Raw genomic sequence first — 16,865 nt, 5'->3', positions numbered from 1 at the left:
ATTCATCTCCGCCTGCAAAGCACCTCCAGGCCCCTCCCTCGGTCTGGCGGCGCCCTGCTTTCAAGCGCGCCCTCTGACTCAAGCCAACTGGGCGACATGAAGTCAGCCAGTCAGTGGCTCTCCTTCGTCCCGTAAAGGGCGCGCGGGGACGACGACCCGGCCGGGTCCCTTCCTGGGGAAGGACCCCTCAGCTCCTGGGAAGAAAAGCCGGGTGCCAAAAGCATGGGTGCCCGTGGGTGCCCAGCAGCGCACATGGGCCCGGCGCCGAAATTTGTGGGTGCCCGGTCCCCTCATGGGGAATTTTGAGGGTGCTCCTCCGGCACCCACCTAAAATGACTCGCAGCAAAATGAAATGAGCTCCTCGCCTCGGGCTTTTTCAGGCTGCGCGAGCGAACCTACGCACCCACCCGTATAGGATCGCGCTGGAAGAAACCCTCAGCCGAGGCTACTTTTTGACTCTTTCCCTCGGCCTCGTGTGTGTAAAATGAGTGGATTCAGCCCTGTCGTATCCCCTCACCTTAAAAAGAAAAGTGGGGTTATGAGGGGCGAGGGCATATGGGGGGCGGAGGACGAAGCTGCGTCACCCCACACACCCGCCCCCTCGCCGGTGCCTCGAGGCAAGACGGCGAGGAAGCGGGCAGGCGGGACGGAGGGGCGGGAAAGACCCCGGAGGTGCCCCTTGCCTCTGAGGCGGCGCGCGAGGGGCGGGCGGGCGGGCGGACAGACAGACGGGCCGACGGGGCACATGCGTAGAAAGCGGCTCCTCTCGGGCGGACTCTCCCCTCCTCCCTGCCTGCCTCTCACACACTCGCAGGCTGCCTGGGCGGCGCGGGCGCCTCGTCGTCGGAGCTGCTGCTCGAGGGGCGGGTGGCGGAGGCGGCGTGAGGGGGGAAGCCGTTTCCAGAGAGCGAGCTGAGGGGACGCGGAGCGGCGTGGCTTTCCTCCGCTTGCCGCCGCCGCCGCCGGAAGACTTGTAAGCGCCGAGGGGAGGGACCCGCAGCCTCGCTCCGTCCTGCTTCTTTCTTTGCGCGCGGGCTCCACGCGCTCCCTGGGACTCGGCTGAGGCGGGAGCGGCGGCGGCGGCGGCGGCGGCGGCGGCGCTGCCCCAATCTTCTTCTTCCTCCCCTCCTCCCGCTCCTCTCCTCCGAGGAAGTTTCCCGCCAGCAGGCGCGCCCTGGTGGGCATGAAGGGGCGGCCGGGCTGGAGCCGTGGCCAGAGGCGGCGGGACTCGAGGGCGTCGTGCCGGCGAAGGGCGAAGCGAGTCTGACCGGCGGGGGTGGTCGTCGCCGCTGGCGGAGGCGCGGGGGGCGATGATGGCGGCGGCGGCGGCGGCGGCGGCGGCGGGTGAGGAGACGAGGAGCCCCTCACGCTGAGAGGGAGGGAGGGAGGGAGCGCGGCGCTTCTCACCTCTCTCGCCCCCGACCCCCTTCGCCCCTCCCCGGCCACAGGTGCGCGGAGAGACCGCGGAGGAGGAGGGAAGATGGCTCTGGTCCAGGTCTACTCGGTGCTGGAAGGTAGGAGGAAAACTGGAGAAGGGGTTGGAGAGCGCCCAGGATTTCAGACATCATCACCATTCATCTCGATCATCGTTTTTTGTTGTTGCCATCGTTTATTTTCCTAGTCACCACTGCCGTTATTGCCATTATTCTCCTTAACAGGGGAGCCTCCTTTGGTGCTCATCTCCCTGAAAAATCTGGATACCCAAGACTTGAGAATGGCAGGAAGCATGGAGAAGAAAGTCTCTTTAAGGACCTGGGGGAGAGAGAGAGAGAGGGAAAGAGAGCGAGAGAGAAGGAGAATTATTCCCTTTCTTCCCCCTGATCAGCTCAACGGGGACCATCTCTCCCTCTCTCAGCTCCCCAAAGTGGCCAGCCAGCTGCTTCTCTCCCCCCCCCTTCACATCCACCCTAGGGGGTTAAGTGGGGTTAATCCCTGACATCTAGGAGAACAGCCAGATGCTGGAGCACAGATAAGGGTTGCTGCAGTCTTCCAGCCACGAAAGGGCTAGGGGGAGTGGGCAGGTGGAGGTGTGCCCCAGGACATCTCCAGGGCTGCCTTTTTTTCCTATTTGACAAGGATGTGGGTGTGTTGAGGTTTTCTGCTCAGTGTGTGTGTGATTCCGCTGTTCTTCTGCTCCAGTTTCAGCCATGTTTTGACTTTTCAAAGATGTGTGGAGCATTCAGCTCTTCATTCCCCTGCCCCGCCGCCACCCCCAAATTTCTGTGATCTGAGAATGCTGCAATGTTATGGGAGAGGTGGGGTTGGGTAGGGTTCGCCTCCATTCAGGTCGTAACCCTGTTTGGTAAATACTGCTCTGGCCTCACGGTTTTTAAGCTTCTTGGGAGGTAGAGAGTGAAGAGCTGGACCCATTTTTAACCAACCTCCCACCCCCACCCATATGTCCTGTGATTTGGCATCTCTGCAGGTACATGATGCTGCCAGCACATTGGGTAGTAATCTGGACATCCAAGTATACCCCAAAGGCATTGAGACACCCTCTGCCCTCTACATAAAGACCTGGCATTTCCTGACTGGCACACAACTCCCCCCCCCTTCCTCTTTCTATCCCCACCCCACCTGCACGCCCAGGAAACAGAGCCCAGTGTTCTCCACCTCAGTGTGGTAGGTGTGCTGTGACTTTTTCTTGGAAAAGCTGTGGCCCACACCAATATCTTCCAAGCCCGGGGTTGCTGGCATTAGGCAAGTAGCTCTCTTCCTCTCTCCTCCCCATCCTTCCTAAGATTAAGGTTTGGCCCAGATCTGTATCACTTGCTCTTTGTGAAAGTTTAATGGCCTAGATCTACTAATCAGAGTCTGGGTCAAGACACTTCTGGCAAGGTGCCCTTTACCTGTCAAAGGAAATGTCAGCAGTGCTCAGCATGGCTGTGGCTGGCACCGTGCCTGTCTGCCTGGGGTCCCACCAGCTAATCCGTAGCATATTTACAACGTACCATTAAACTTTTATTAAAAGTATGTGTTGCATTCAGTGGTGACAAATCCCATAAAGGGTGGAAGAAACTGCCCAGGTGTTTTTTTGTTCCAGTAGGATCTGCAGCGATAGGCTCTCTGGAAACAACTGCAGCGCTGTAGCTAGTTATAGCTGGCACTTTCCCAGTTCCCTTCCACCCACCCCCAAAATTCCTGGGTTTTATATACATGCACTGGTTTATTTTTCCATAGTGCATGGAGACCAGCCACCTGAGAACATCCATAGTTGATTCCTTGGGCTCATCCGAGTATGCTTCTGTCCAACTACAAAGCTGATGAAGTTTGTTTCTCTGGGGTGGGTGGGGATGACTGAGTAGCAACTGAGAGTTAGGAAATCCCAAGGAAAATCCCACCCACTAGGTTTTCAGTGGGTGGGTGGAATTCTGGTTCTGCTGCCAACAAAGGTAGTCCAGGTGATTTTGGAGTGTCTCTATGAGTACCTACAACTTTAAGGACTGCCAGGTGTTTGTTTTGTTGTGTCTTGTTGCTGACTGTCACAGAGCTGCAGGTAGCAGGAGACAGCCCTTATTTTAGAACTGTTGAGCTGCATAAGGAGAGAAATAACAGATTCCCAGCCAGGTTTCTAGCCAGGAATAGTGAGTGTATTGAAAGCCAAAGAAACCTGGAGGGAATCCAAGGTTCCCAGTTTCTCTTATTGTCTTTGGAAATGGTATCACAGGTGATGGTATTGAGAACTGAACCTTCCAAAGTGTGCAGCTTTATTGTCAATCATAAGTGGAAGCATGTTTAGAATACTTTTTTTGAAACAAGAGGAAGCTCCTGAATCTTTTTAATTTTTGATTTCACTGAGCAAGGTTCAAACAGTGTGTCGGTTATTTGTTGTTGATGATGTTGTTGTTTGGTTTTTAAAAATCCTTGTTACCTGAAACTTCCTTGGTTTATACAATATAGTATTCGTCTTCCATATTTCTGCAGCAGAAGTGTAGAAAGAGAACCATTTATATGAAAACGAGGTGCACCAGATGTTTTGCAGCTTCCATATATTTTAATTACTTTGGACATGGCATAGCAATCAGGACATTCTGCTAAAATATTTTATCAGGAAATAGAGTTGTATGGAATGTTTGCTTTCCTAATTTAAGGAGCAAGCTGATAAATACTGCAAATAGAATGATGTTTGCCTCCTGTGCTAGGCTGACCTCTTATGGTGTTGAGGTGGCAAAGTTTATCTTCATCCTGTCATGTATTCATACATTTTGTATGACACAGAATAGTTTGGACAGATAATGACGAAAAGAAATACTGACATTTTAGGTCCAGGAATATTACTCTGTAACACGATGTTTGCCTCTATGAATGCCTTGTACATGAGTTAATTGCTGTGCTTCAGTGATTTTTCAGTTTTGGCTAAGAAAACAGAGAGCTATTAACAGCACATCTATATAGATATTGAAACATTCCATTAACAATGGTGTAGTAAGATCTGTAGTATAAAGCCTGTGTATCATGAGCTCATCATTGGAAGGTTAATTGCACATGCAAAGTGTAAGTGAGCTATAAGCAGGCATCAGTTCATCTACATCTTTTAGTGCTCCCATGCCTTTATCCAGACTGTTTCATTGATGCTGCTAATATTTAAAATAAGTTTGTATGCTACCTAATTCTGATACTTTGCTATAGAAGGTGACAAGCAAGATTTAGCATTTAAATAGGAATGAGAAGTTACCAAGGGCCATCCACAGCTTACTGAGCTGTTGAAGCTCAGGTCTTCCCTCCTGATCCTTGGATGAGAAGCCCAACACTTTGGGGTGGCATATTTGGGGTAGGATGCATGCTGGTAGCAGCACCAACAGTAATAGGATATTGTGGTTATAAATCAAAGCGCCTGCAATTCATCTCGCTGTTCGTTTGTGACACTTGAGTTTGTGTTGCATAGCATACTTCAAATTACTTGACACTGACTTTGCAAATAACCTATGATTGCTTTATCCTGTCTGCTAGGTTCCTGTATAACCAGGCTATTGCATGAATTTAAAAGGAGATTTCTATAAGATAATTTCTTAGTCGTAATCCAGAAGGTGTCTCCATCTGATGATCTAAAAAGAAACTGCTATGAATAGTTCTCAGTCTTTCTGAAGATTGTAATCCCTCTGAAATTCCATTTTTAGACACTTAATAGAGAATCAAGAGTATGTCATCCCACTAGTTTTTAACTTGGTGCTGAATTCACTATGATAGCAGTTCTGTATATTACATAACTTGTGTAACGCAGTTACATTTTTGGAGGATTGCTCTGGGTGGTTTAGCTGTTTCACAGCGGAAAACATAATTGGATCCAACATGATAAATGTAGCTTCTTTCGCCATTTTGCTGACCCCAAAGTTAGGCTTTGAAGTAAGTTGTATACTTGGATTAATTATATCTAGTTTACTTGGTATAAAAGTACTGTAAGTTCCTTAAAGTTCTTATGTGGCAAAGAAGTTACAGTAGACAATTTCAACAAATTTTGGAGAAAGGACAATCCTGAGGTTGTGGTATCTGACAGAATTTGCTGAGCAAGTCCTGCCTGACCAGTGTTAACCTAACTTTCCACTACAGGGGGGGATGCTGGTCTGTTAGGGCATTTGGGGCATTGCCCCAGCAATCTCAGCCTGCCCTCAGCCAGCCTCCCGTCTTATTTATAACCTGCCCAGGGTGTGGCAATGCCTGTTCGCTTCCTCCTCCTTAGTCTGGTGTGGGCAGATCTACGTGATGCATTTGAAGCACATGACTTCCTCAAAAGAACTAGAAACTGTAGTTTCTTGAGGCTGCTGGAAACAAGAGCTATGTAAAGAGAAAACTACAGTTCCCAGTATTATTTGGGGAAAGTCATGTGCTTTTAAAGGTGTGTTGAATGTGCTTTCAGTGCATAGTGTGGATCTGCTCTCAGTATTGCTGTTGTAGAAGGGAGGAGGGTGAGGACAAAACTAAGAATTTGTTGGCTCCGACTCCTCCAGCTCTTGGCCTCCCACCAGTCTTACTGGGTGCCAGCCACCACTGTTCAATTAAGTGTGTTAAGACTGTGAGGAAACATTTCTCAGTGGCGTTTCCACCCTCCTCCTTCCTCCAGAACCAAACATTAGCAATGTAAATGCCTTGATTCTAACTGTCACACAGTATTAAGGCATAAAACCTCCCAATATTAAGACATAAAACCTAACTTGCCGATTGCAAAACCAGCTATATAGGAACACTTTGTTGCTCTTCTCTGACTGTGTAATAGCATTCCTTTGAAATGTATCAAATTCTGGAATGAACTAAAGCCTCTGTAAATTCGGGTACTCCTATTTGGTCCTGTAACAATGAAACTTCAAGCAGTGTGTAAAAACTACTCTCCTGTGAATCTAATGGATGTTTTCCAATGATAGGGAGAACTGCCACTTAATGACATTTCTTTCTGAAGATTTAACATTCCAGTCCCTTTATGATTATAAGTAGAGTTCAATCTGCATTCAGTAGAAGCCTACATTTCTGAGTCACTTCAGGGTTTGTTAACTGCTGCATTCCATTTGCTAAAGAAAGCTCCTTGTTCATTTTCAAAATGGAACCTTTGGTTTGGGAGAATAGCGAAGCCTTCACTGCAATTTGCTTCTTGAGGGTGCTTTTCATATTGTTCTTCTGCAACAATATTAAACTTTTCGTTTTGGGTTTTTGTAATTGTACTTTATCCTACCCATCCTTGTCCAGGAGTTCTGGAGAGTAATGTTGCCCAGGTGTTAAGCTTCTTGTTTCTAGGGATGAGGAAGGCAGACCCAACTTCAGAACCTCCTTGTGAACTTGATTAACATCACCCTGGGGCAGCATTGAAAAAAGAATGACTATGAGCAAGATGTTGAATTAAACATGTAAGAAACTCAGACATACCCAGCAGTAATTCTACTCAGAGCAGACCAGTTAAAACCATTAGATGTAACAAACTGAAGTCCATTAATTTCAGCGGGTCTTCTTTTAGTAGATCTTAGCTGAATCCCACCCCTTGTTATTGTTTTGAGTCGTGTGTGTGTGTGTGTTTCATTTTCTCTTTTTATGAAAACCCAGAAACATCAGTCATTTGTACAGAGTTATAGGGTGATAGCCAATGTTCCTCATACTTGAGAGTAGACCCATTGAAATCAATGAACATAAGTAACTTGGGCCTACTAAGACTCAGCTGGATATCACTTGTTGTGGCTTCATATCCAATACTCGTTTTTTATGTGTATTTTAAATTACCTTCTGAAATGTCTTGCATGATAGCAGCAAATAACCCATTGACCTTTACCGAAGAGAAAGCATATTGAATTGTTTCAGCTGGAGAGGCAAAACATCAGTATAGAATAGACATTGATCTGAAGGCTCCTGAACATGTCTCCAGCTTATGATCTCAATATTGTGTGCACAAACAGAACGGGAATGCCTGAATTTCTGGGAAGTGAGCTGCCTTTGGTTCCCTGTACAGCTTCCTTTGAGACACACACAGAGAGATCATGGAATGGAAGCTAATGCTGCTTCAAGTGGAATTAATATCCCAGATTTTCCACTCACTAAAGGCCTGCTGTGTTCTGAGGAGAGCATGCAAGCAGAGAGCATCTGCCTCGGTGCTGAAACAAACTATAATAGGTCTCTAGTAACCATTGCAAAGCCCCATTGTATATAAAGGTGAGATTGATATGGCAGTGATTCCACTGTTAGCTGAGATAATGTGCTGGCGGCTTAAAAGAAAGAACAGTGGTTCTTATTTCCATTTATTTATATAGAAACAGTTTACTAAAGCAGTCATCTAATGAACCTCATTCTCTTCACAATACAGCCCCACGCACCGCCAAGCCAAGCCAAAATCCTACAAGAGGAACCTCATTTCCTCTCCCCACTCAGTCCCAGTCACCAATTCCTATGGAATGTACAACTTGAAGGAAAAAAAGAAGGAAAAGATATTGGGAAGGGGAAGAGAAGTGGGAAAACTAGGAAGCTTTGCCAGATGCTGTTAAACTTTTTCATACAATCCCTACTATAAAACCTATAAACTCTGGTTGTGAGAATGAGTAAGTTCTATCCAAGACTTCAGTTTATGCAGAACCAATTTTATATATAGTTTTAGGAGCAGAATTGGCCTTTGTGATAGGATGGGGTTTTAACTCTCTAAGATAAAAACTTTAAAATCAGTTGAGAGAAGAGGAAAATGATCAGGGATAGTGTTCACAAGAGTTCATCAAGTGTATGGGAAGTAGATGATGGGATAGGAGGTAGCCAATTAATATCTGTGCTATTTTTCTACACACACACACACACACACACACACACACACACACACACCTTAATTAATATTGGGGCATTCAACTAAGTTTTACTTGGAGTAGACTTGTTGAAATGAATGAACATGACTAACTTTCATTTATTAATTTTGTTGGGTCTACTCTAAGTAAAACTTAGTTGACTACAACCCATCAGTATAATTTTTTGTCTACCTTTCCAGTTTCTTGCACAAAGAGATTGCACTCTAGTCACACACAAACTGTTCTGTTGGGGAAAGGGAATATAGAGTTGTACAGCAGATGTGCTGTGCCTTCCCCCAGTTGCGTATAGGGTTGGTGAAAGTGAGGCATCAGTACTTTGGGGATACAATGGTGAAATATTGTTGTCCATACTGCGCCCCCTTTTAAAATAGTCATAGCACACCTCATCACTGTAATAGGATGCTATTCGTGTATCTTTTACTTGCCTGACTGCAACTGAGGTTTTCTGCTAGATATTTCCCTTCCCTTTTCTGCTAGATGGCTTGTAGACCTGTGACCCAAGTAACTGGGAAGAGGGGTGGTATATAGCATTAGATATGGTTGTGAAAGTCTAGTCATGGTATTATTAGAATTCTCTAACATGTAAGGAAGAATGACTCGAGATCATTGGCCAGAAATGCTAGTTTGATGCCAATTACAGATCTACTACTGCCACCACTTTTTAAATAATAAGAATAAAATTCGGAATGTTAAAGCTAAATTCTTAGCCCCTGTGGCTACAATGCCAATTTTTGAAGAGTGATGCCTTATAACTGTTTGAGATTAAACAGGCTTTGCATTGGACTTGACAGAGAGGAGAAACACATTCTTCACGGACTGATTGCTACCACTGTTGAATTGTTATCCCCAATGAATCCTCCTTGTGTTATTGCAAAACACTTGCTTCTCTTCCTTTCTCTCTCAGGCAGAAGTTTGTAGTGGCAATAGATGCTCGCTACTGTAGCAACTGTAACTGCATAGCTCAACCTTCCCTAAACTGGTGCCCCGAAGCACAGCTGCTGGCTGGGGCTGACTGCAAGTTGTAGTTCAAAACAACTTGAGGGCACTAGGTTGCCAGAGGTTGCTTTAAGAACACTGGATATCCTTCCACCCCAGGCAGCATGGCCCTATGATTCTGGGGCTGATGGGAGTTGCATCCCAGAAGAGCTGAAGGGTACCAGACTGGGGAAGCCTAGCATAACCAATATGACAGCCAGTGTGGTGTAGTGGTTAGAGTGTCAAACTAGGACCTGGGAGACCAGGGTTCAAATCTCCATGCAGCCATGAAGCCTACTGGGTAACCTTGGGCCAATGACTGCCTTTCAGCCTAACTTGCCTCACACAGTTGTTGTGAGGATTAAATGGAAGTGCAGAGAAGTGTCTCTTCAAACTCTATAATTCTATGTTGCTGTGAAATTATATATATATATACACTGTGTGTATGTGCACGTGTGTGTGTGTGTGTGTGTGTGTGTGTGTATTCATGGATAATTATAGATCAGGGGTCAGCAAACTTTTTCAGCAGGGGGCCAGTCCACTGTCCCTCAGACCTTGTGGGGGGCCAGACTATATTTTTTGGGGGGAATGAACGAATTCCTATGTCCCACAAATAACCCAGAGATGCATTTTAAATAAAAGGACACCTCCTATTCATGTAAAAACACACTGATTCCCAGACCGTCAGCAGGCCAGATTGAGAAGGCAATTGGGCCGGATCCAGCCCCCGGGCCTTAGTTTGCCGAACCATGTTATAGATATATGAAAAACCTATATGTTTACTGCACCAAGGAATGACACCTGCAAAGGAAGGGAGTATGTCAGGGGTGCTTACAGCTGTCCTAATTTCACTACTCCCAACCTGAACCTTGCGAGGGTGATCATGAGCACTGATATGATACCATCAAGGCAGGGGCAATAACCACTTAATAGATTGCTATCAGTTCCACTTTACAGTCCTTGTGTCTACAGCCCCCCCCCCCAAAGAAAGGTTAATGTGATTTATAAAGCAAGTGATAATTGCATCATGTATACTGTGGTGATTTTTCATCGTTTAGCTTCCGTTTTATGGCTTGTAGGAAACCCTGATGTCCAAATGAAGCACTGTGTGTGTGTGTGTGTGTGTGAGAGAGAGAGAGAGAGAGAGAGAGAGAGAGAGAGACTTAATATCTCAGCCAAGTTCAGTTTCACCTGTAAAAAACTTTTAAGCTAAACCGGGTCATGTGGCCAGCATGACTTAACCGCTTCTGGCACAACGGAACACCGTGACAGAAATCAGAGTGCACGGAAACACCGTTTACCTTCCCACCACAGTGGTACTATTTATCTACTTGCACAGGCGTGCTTTCGAACTGCTAGATTGGCAGGAGCTGGGACAGAACAACGGAAGCTCACCCTGTCATGGGCTTTCGAACTGCTGAACTTCTGATTGGCAAGCCCAAGAGGCTCAGTGGTTTAGACCACAGTGCCTGCACTAACCATTCTGTTAGGACCTGGCTGCTAGGTCATCTTTTTTTTTTTTTTTTTTTCTCTAGCACTACAGAGAGGAACCATAATAGAAAATTATTTCCTTGAAGTTTGTGTCTGCAGCGCTGCCTTCTTTTTGTTATATTATTGCCCAAAGTCGGAGGGACTGAGCGGGGATGTTTTCACAATCTCCAGAAGCATGGCAGAAAGAGAGAGAGAGAGAGAATAAAAGAAAAGGGGCTTCCAGTAGTGAAAGGGTGCAAAAAGGGAGATGCCGAGGGATATATAAAGGGTGTGTGAACAAAAGCGAATGGGATGGGGTCTGGTCTGGAAAAAACCCCAAATGTCTTGCCTCTTTATCTGCTGTAATTGGCTGTTTATCTGCTACTTAGCCATGCTGTAGCGGTAGGCTTCTCTTCTACACACACACACACACACACACACACACACACACACTGCTCCAACTATTTATAGAATCAACATGAGCTTTAGTGAAAACCAATCAGATTTTATAAATCCTCCAGGAGGTTTGTTTCTGTAGCTGCAGCAGTGAAAGAAGTGAAATTGCTGGATAGTGGCACTGAAAAATGTAGCCTGTGGTGTCCTTTGTTTTCCCTCTTAATTCAGAATGCCAAAAAGGCTCGTACCACAGAAACAAGCATTGATGTTCATTGATTTTCTTTTTCCTTCTCTTAAAATAAGTGTGCAATAAAGGGGCAGCAGTAGTAAATAGACTTATCACTGTCAATTGAAAGTGATCGGATGCCTGGAATGTTAAATGTGCATTATTGTTAAGAAGCCTGCATATTTCTTGTATGGGATTCTGTGGGTATTGTCTTGTCTTCCAGGGTTTTATTATTCCCCCCCCCCCATTGTGTAAAACGACAGCTGTGTATCAGCCCTATCAACTCACCTACATATGCTAGATGTAAAAGCAGTGTATGTTGTAGCTGAAGAGCTATACCGCCAATACAGTGGCCCAATTCGCATGTAACATTAAGCCAAACCATGGCATAGTGTGACTGAACAAACATGCAAGCTCCTGGAGAGCAGATTGTGGCCACTTTGCTCCTCCCTAGCCATGGTGTGTGTGCGCACCACATCATGTGATCAGTGAAGTGGGGCGGGGCTTACCCACCCCAAAAATATTTTATTCAAGTTGACACCCCTGTCTCTAGTTGTTTTGCCACTGTGCTGTGCTGAGCTAAACCATGGTTTGGTTTAGCATGTTGTCTAAACCTGAGCTCATGGTTCAGCTCTCACAGACAGACCATGAACAGAAACCTGAGTTTGTGCTATGGTTTGCAGAGTGTGGTTTGTCTGGAGAGAGTTCAACCATGAGCCTAGGTTCAGATGGCATGGTAAGCCAACATAGCAGCAAAATGATTGGGGGGTGGGGAGCAAAGCAGCCGCAGTCTCCTCTCCAGAAGCCTACATGTTTGCTCATGCACACTATACCTTGGTTTGGCTTAGTGTCATGTGTGTGAACAAGGGCATAATTTTGTCCTGGTTAGGTGGACCATCCCATCCTTCTTCTGCGAAGTAGCAGTGTGTTGTGTCAGGGGAGCTTATCGCCCATTCTTTCTCTACTTACCATCCCAGTCAGAAAGATCTCCTTTCTCCTTGCATCAGAATCTAGTTCTCTTTATTCAGCTGCACATAATAAAGCTCCAGTTCTTTCAGGAGTGTGCAAGCCAAACACAGAATGGTATTTAAACAGTCCCAGATCTGTTTGCAGTATCCATGGAACTGACACATGTACACCACCCACTCTTTGTGTGTGCAGTGCAGCTTTGAAGGATACAGTTTCACAAGGCAGAGAGACAGAGAGCATCTGAATTCATAGGGTATGGTTTGAAACCAAAAGTGCAGTTTTACAGAATCCGATGCACATGTCTGTTAGCAGTAATTCAGAACCCTGAAGAACACACTGACCTACCCGCTTAATTGAAGAGGCCTCCTGTGCAGTTGTTAGAGCATAATGGAACAGAATACTCTCTCCTTCACATGGATCCTTATGCTCAGAGCTTTGTAGAAAATACAGAACCTAGCATTAACACACACACACACCTGTATCCAACAGACTTCTCAGTACTATTCCATCTTCAATCACAGATAATTAAGCACCATATTTTTCCTCGATGCCCACAGCACTACATAAAGCCTCCCAGACACTCTCTGCATTGTTTCATTGCCAGATTGGTAGAAAGGTCCACCCCTGTAGGCTTGTGTCCCTCCAGGCTGGGGTAAAAGAGATTCAGATGTGTGTTTATCCTTGGTAGTAGCATGCTGTCAAGAGAAATTGGAGCCATTGGCAAAGCTCTTTGGGACAATTCAGGCAATGCCATCACTATTTGGAATGCTCTCTCTTCTGAGGTGTGGCCTACACTGATGTTGTAGAGCTTTTGCTGGCAGATGAATATGCGCCTCCCCCTCCAGGTATTTGGAGATGGGTAGGGCAAGATGAAGTTTTAGTGAATCCTCTACTGTTTTGGTGTTCCGCTGTTCATTTGTTTTCTGTAATGCTTTTATGTAGCCCACCCTTGGGTGAAGGGCGGGTTCTCATTATTATAATCATTATTACCGTCATTGCACTTATATCAAACCTTTCATCCAAGGAGCTCAAGTGCAATACATCCTCCCTCCCCATTTTATCCTCACAACAACCCTGTGAGGTAGGTTAGTTAGAGAGACAGACAGTCTGTCCCAAGGTTACCCTGTGAGTTTCATGACCAGGTGTCTTCCTGGTCCTAGTCTAACACTCTAGCTGCTACTATCCCACTCTGGCTCTCTTATAAGCACTGGGTTGCATTCAATGTTAGTCCTACTCAGAGTAGACCTATTGAAGTTAGTTAGCATGATTAACTTAGGTTGACTAATTACAACGGGTCTTCTCTGAGGATGTCTGATATTGAATACAAGCCACCATACATAAATTATGTCACCCACACTTACATCAGAACAATCTATGTTCTACTAGGTCTCGATAGCCCAGTATCACAAGTTGGGAGTGGTAAGACACACTGAGAGGGCAGCGGCCAACCTTCTACCCACTTCATGGAAGGGCTGCCCCACTTGGCAGAGTTCCAGAGTTCTTCAGTAAACAGCTGAACCCGTTAACAGCAACATCTAGAAACCAAGAGACTGGTTGAAATTCTGTCTTTTCTTTTCTTGGTGGTAAGTAGTTGGCTGTTCAGCAATGCCCTGGAAACCCATAATGGAAAATACGACTTTCTCCTTTATGGAGCTTGTTCAATGTCCAGAGTAGGTCAGTAGTGAAGGAAAGCAGTTAGCCATCTGTTGCAGATGGGAGACCGTCTGTTGGGAAGTCATACTTTGCTATAGATTAACACTAATGGAACTTCCGGCACATATGGGAATTTGAAGGGCTAGAGCAGAACCGAACATTGTCTGATGCTTAAACCAGAGGGAGGGAGCAATGTCTTTTAAGAAACATTAGCATTGTTTGACAGACTTTGTGAGCTTCTATGTGCATTGGCTGCAGTAAGGAAATGGTTGTCTGTACAAAGAGGCAGTACAAGTTCATTGGGGAAGGGGTTGAAGATGGAAGAATTATTCTGAAGTATGGATCTGTATCTATCATAGCAGTCCAAAACATACGCCTCAGCTCCAAGACTTTTTGTTAAGGAGACTGATTGTATTTCCCCAGCTCCTAATCTGGCCCAGATATGCTTATGTGTTCACTTTGTAATTGAAACTCAAGCCTGGTTTATACAGGTCGCAAAATGGAGGCAGTAGAGTGGGCTGTGCCACTTCAAACTGCAGTTGTGTTCTTGTGTACAAAACTATCAGTTTAACTACTGCACCAGGCAGGAAGGTTCAAGCCCAGCCTGTTTCCTACCTACTCTACCAGGTTTCAACTTACATGGCAGTGGTGGTTGTTTTGAAAAAATAAATAAATTGCTGGTCAGTATTAAAAAATGTGATCTCTCCCACATTTCACAGTCTGAAATCTATAATGCATTGCATTTGAAGACCAGGGTTAGGAAATATTGTAGGAAAAGTTCAAAAAGCACATGTTCTTGGTGTCACAGAGTACAAAATGCAAAGTGTTGGTTTTTATGGGAGTGTAGGATTGCAGAGCATACTTTCTGGAGCTAAGTACGCCGGGACCATTGTATAACATGGCCATAAAAGACATGCAATTTGTACTTCAGTTCTTAGCAGGAAAGTGGTCTGCAAAGTGTGCTGTCTTCTACATACGTTGCAGTATATCTTATCAGTCGTCTAGCATTTGTCAGAATAAAAGTATTGCTGTAGTACAGGAATGAGGAACCTGTGGCTCTCCAAATGCTGTCAGACCCAACTCCCGTCAGCCCCAGCCAGCATGTCCAATGGCATGGGATGATGGGAGTTGTAGTTCAACAAGATCTGGACTATAGTAGTCCTTGCTGGCTGTATCAGTGGTTTTAAAGAATCCCTGTACAAATTAGAGGTGTGCCTCGAAAATTCCTGCATCAAGGAAGTTTCTGTGAGCACCTCCCCATGACATGCAACCATGTCGGACAGCCAAAACTTGCACCATTCCTCTAACATAGACAAAGAATTGCCAATGTACATGGTAGAGGCAACACTTCTTGCTGAGCCTGACACTTTACTCGCAAGTCTTTGATGATTTCCCAGTTGGGAATTGCTGTGCTAGGAGAAAGAAAAGAAAGCATTACACCAAAATAATCCTGTCATTCAAATTGTACGTATTGGACTACATTGTACATATATTAGAGGCCTTGAGAATTAATTTGTTACAACAGGCTTACCTGATGTCTACTGTTTAGGGATAGAGGACCACAAACCATTTTAACTTTGGAGTCATGAGTGCGAGGGGAAGCTCAGAAAAAGAAAATGTGGGTCATCAAAAAGCTGGGGAAAAAGCAAGACTGATGATAACCCGGGAAACAAATTCATAACACAGCGAGATATCTACTGCAAGGAAGTCATGTGCTGGTAGTATCAATTACTCTGTGTTTTAATTTTTAAGAAACACATGTATCTTGCATATATGCATTACACATATCCAATATACTTTTTAAAAAGGAAAAGGGAAAACTCAGATTCACAATTCTTACTGCAATAAACTGTGTTTTAAATATATATATGTCTTCTGACATTGGGTTCCCAGAGGTTTCATATCCAGTAAAATAATAAAGGTAGCACCTGCTTAATTTCAGCAATGACACTGCACCTGGTGTTCTCAGTCATGGGTTCTATAAAATCCCTTGCTCAGTAGTTACAGTACTACCCAGGTAGAAGGAAGCCCAAGTCTAAGCATAATGCAAATCACAGCAGACAACTGTTTATGCAGTAATTCTACTGTAGAAAAGTTTTATTTATTGTTCTCAAAAAAATATTGTGGGGGTGGGATTAAGATTTACATGCAGTGCTGAAGAACTGTTGCTAGTTCCCTAAGGAAACTGCACTGGCTGAGATTTAAGTTTCTATCCTTGGATGGCTCAGCTCACTCTGCACCACTGCAGTCCTGGGTTAGACCTGCAGCAATGCTAGTATACCTGCTGCTTTGCAGGCAATGTGATAAGCCTTATCCTCAGTCCCCAGGTCTATGTAGGGCTTCTTGCTGAGAAGTGGTATAATGTTCACATGCATTTCCATTTCACTCTCAAGGAAGATTGTAATCATGCAATCATGAAACAGTCCAAGGCTCTCCTGAATCTCCGAAAACAAACATTGAAGATGCCTTATTCAAGTGCTCTAGGGTGGGATGCCTAATGTTTTACTGCTACTTTACATCTATCTGGTGCAAGCCGTGTGCTGAATCTTAAAACTGAAGAGGCACAGTCCCAACACAGAATGGTTGCAGGAACATTGAGACAAGCCAGTGAAAAAACTTACGCTGAGGAAGAGAAATTCTGCCCCTGAAGAATAATAATTATGCAAATCCACATCCATTTAAATATATATATAAATTGGCTTAATTGAATAATGCTAGTTAATACTACTTTAATGCATGTACTAAATCTGTGATGAATCACTTCTCTGGACCTGCCTTCTGGATAGTGATGGTTCAGTGCAAATGCTGCTGCCGTTTTCAGGAGTCCTTAACCCAAGAACTGCTGGTTACTTGAGAGTATCCTAGTAATCAGTTTTCGCAGAAGCACACAAATATACAATCAACAGACTTGCAGC

At 45.1% G+C, this 16,865-nt stretch overlaps 1 protein-coding gene across 2 annotated transcripts in view; it reads left to right on the top strand.

Annotated features, from left to right (window-relative positions):
- The first annotated feature begins 627 nt into the window (after positions 1-627).
- NETO2 (neuropilin and tolloid like 2) overlaps positions 628-16,865 on the top strand; it is a 39,390-nt gene continuing 23,152 nt past the window's right edge. The window contains exon 1 of one of the 2 annotated variants that reach the window (XM_081870248.1): positions 628-1,514. In XM_081870248.1, the coding sequence (XP_081726374.1) occupies positions 1,481-1,514 (34 nt within the window). In that variant the 5' untranslated portion in view covers positions 628-1,480. The remainder of the gene's footprint in view (positions 1,515-16,865) is intronic. The other variant, XM_081870247.1, reaches the window with a different exon arrangement.

The sequence above is a fragment of the Podarcis erhardii genome (assembly GCF_964252035.2).
Source record: "Podarcis erhardii genome assembly, chromosome: 7".
In the NCBI taxonomy this organism is placed as follows: Eukaryota; Metazoa; Chordata; class Lepidosauria; order Squamata; family Lacertidae; genus Podarcis; species Podarcis erhardii.
Note: the sequence above shows the minus strand (reverse complement) of the source record. Positions and strands in the feature narration are given on the sequence as shown.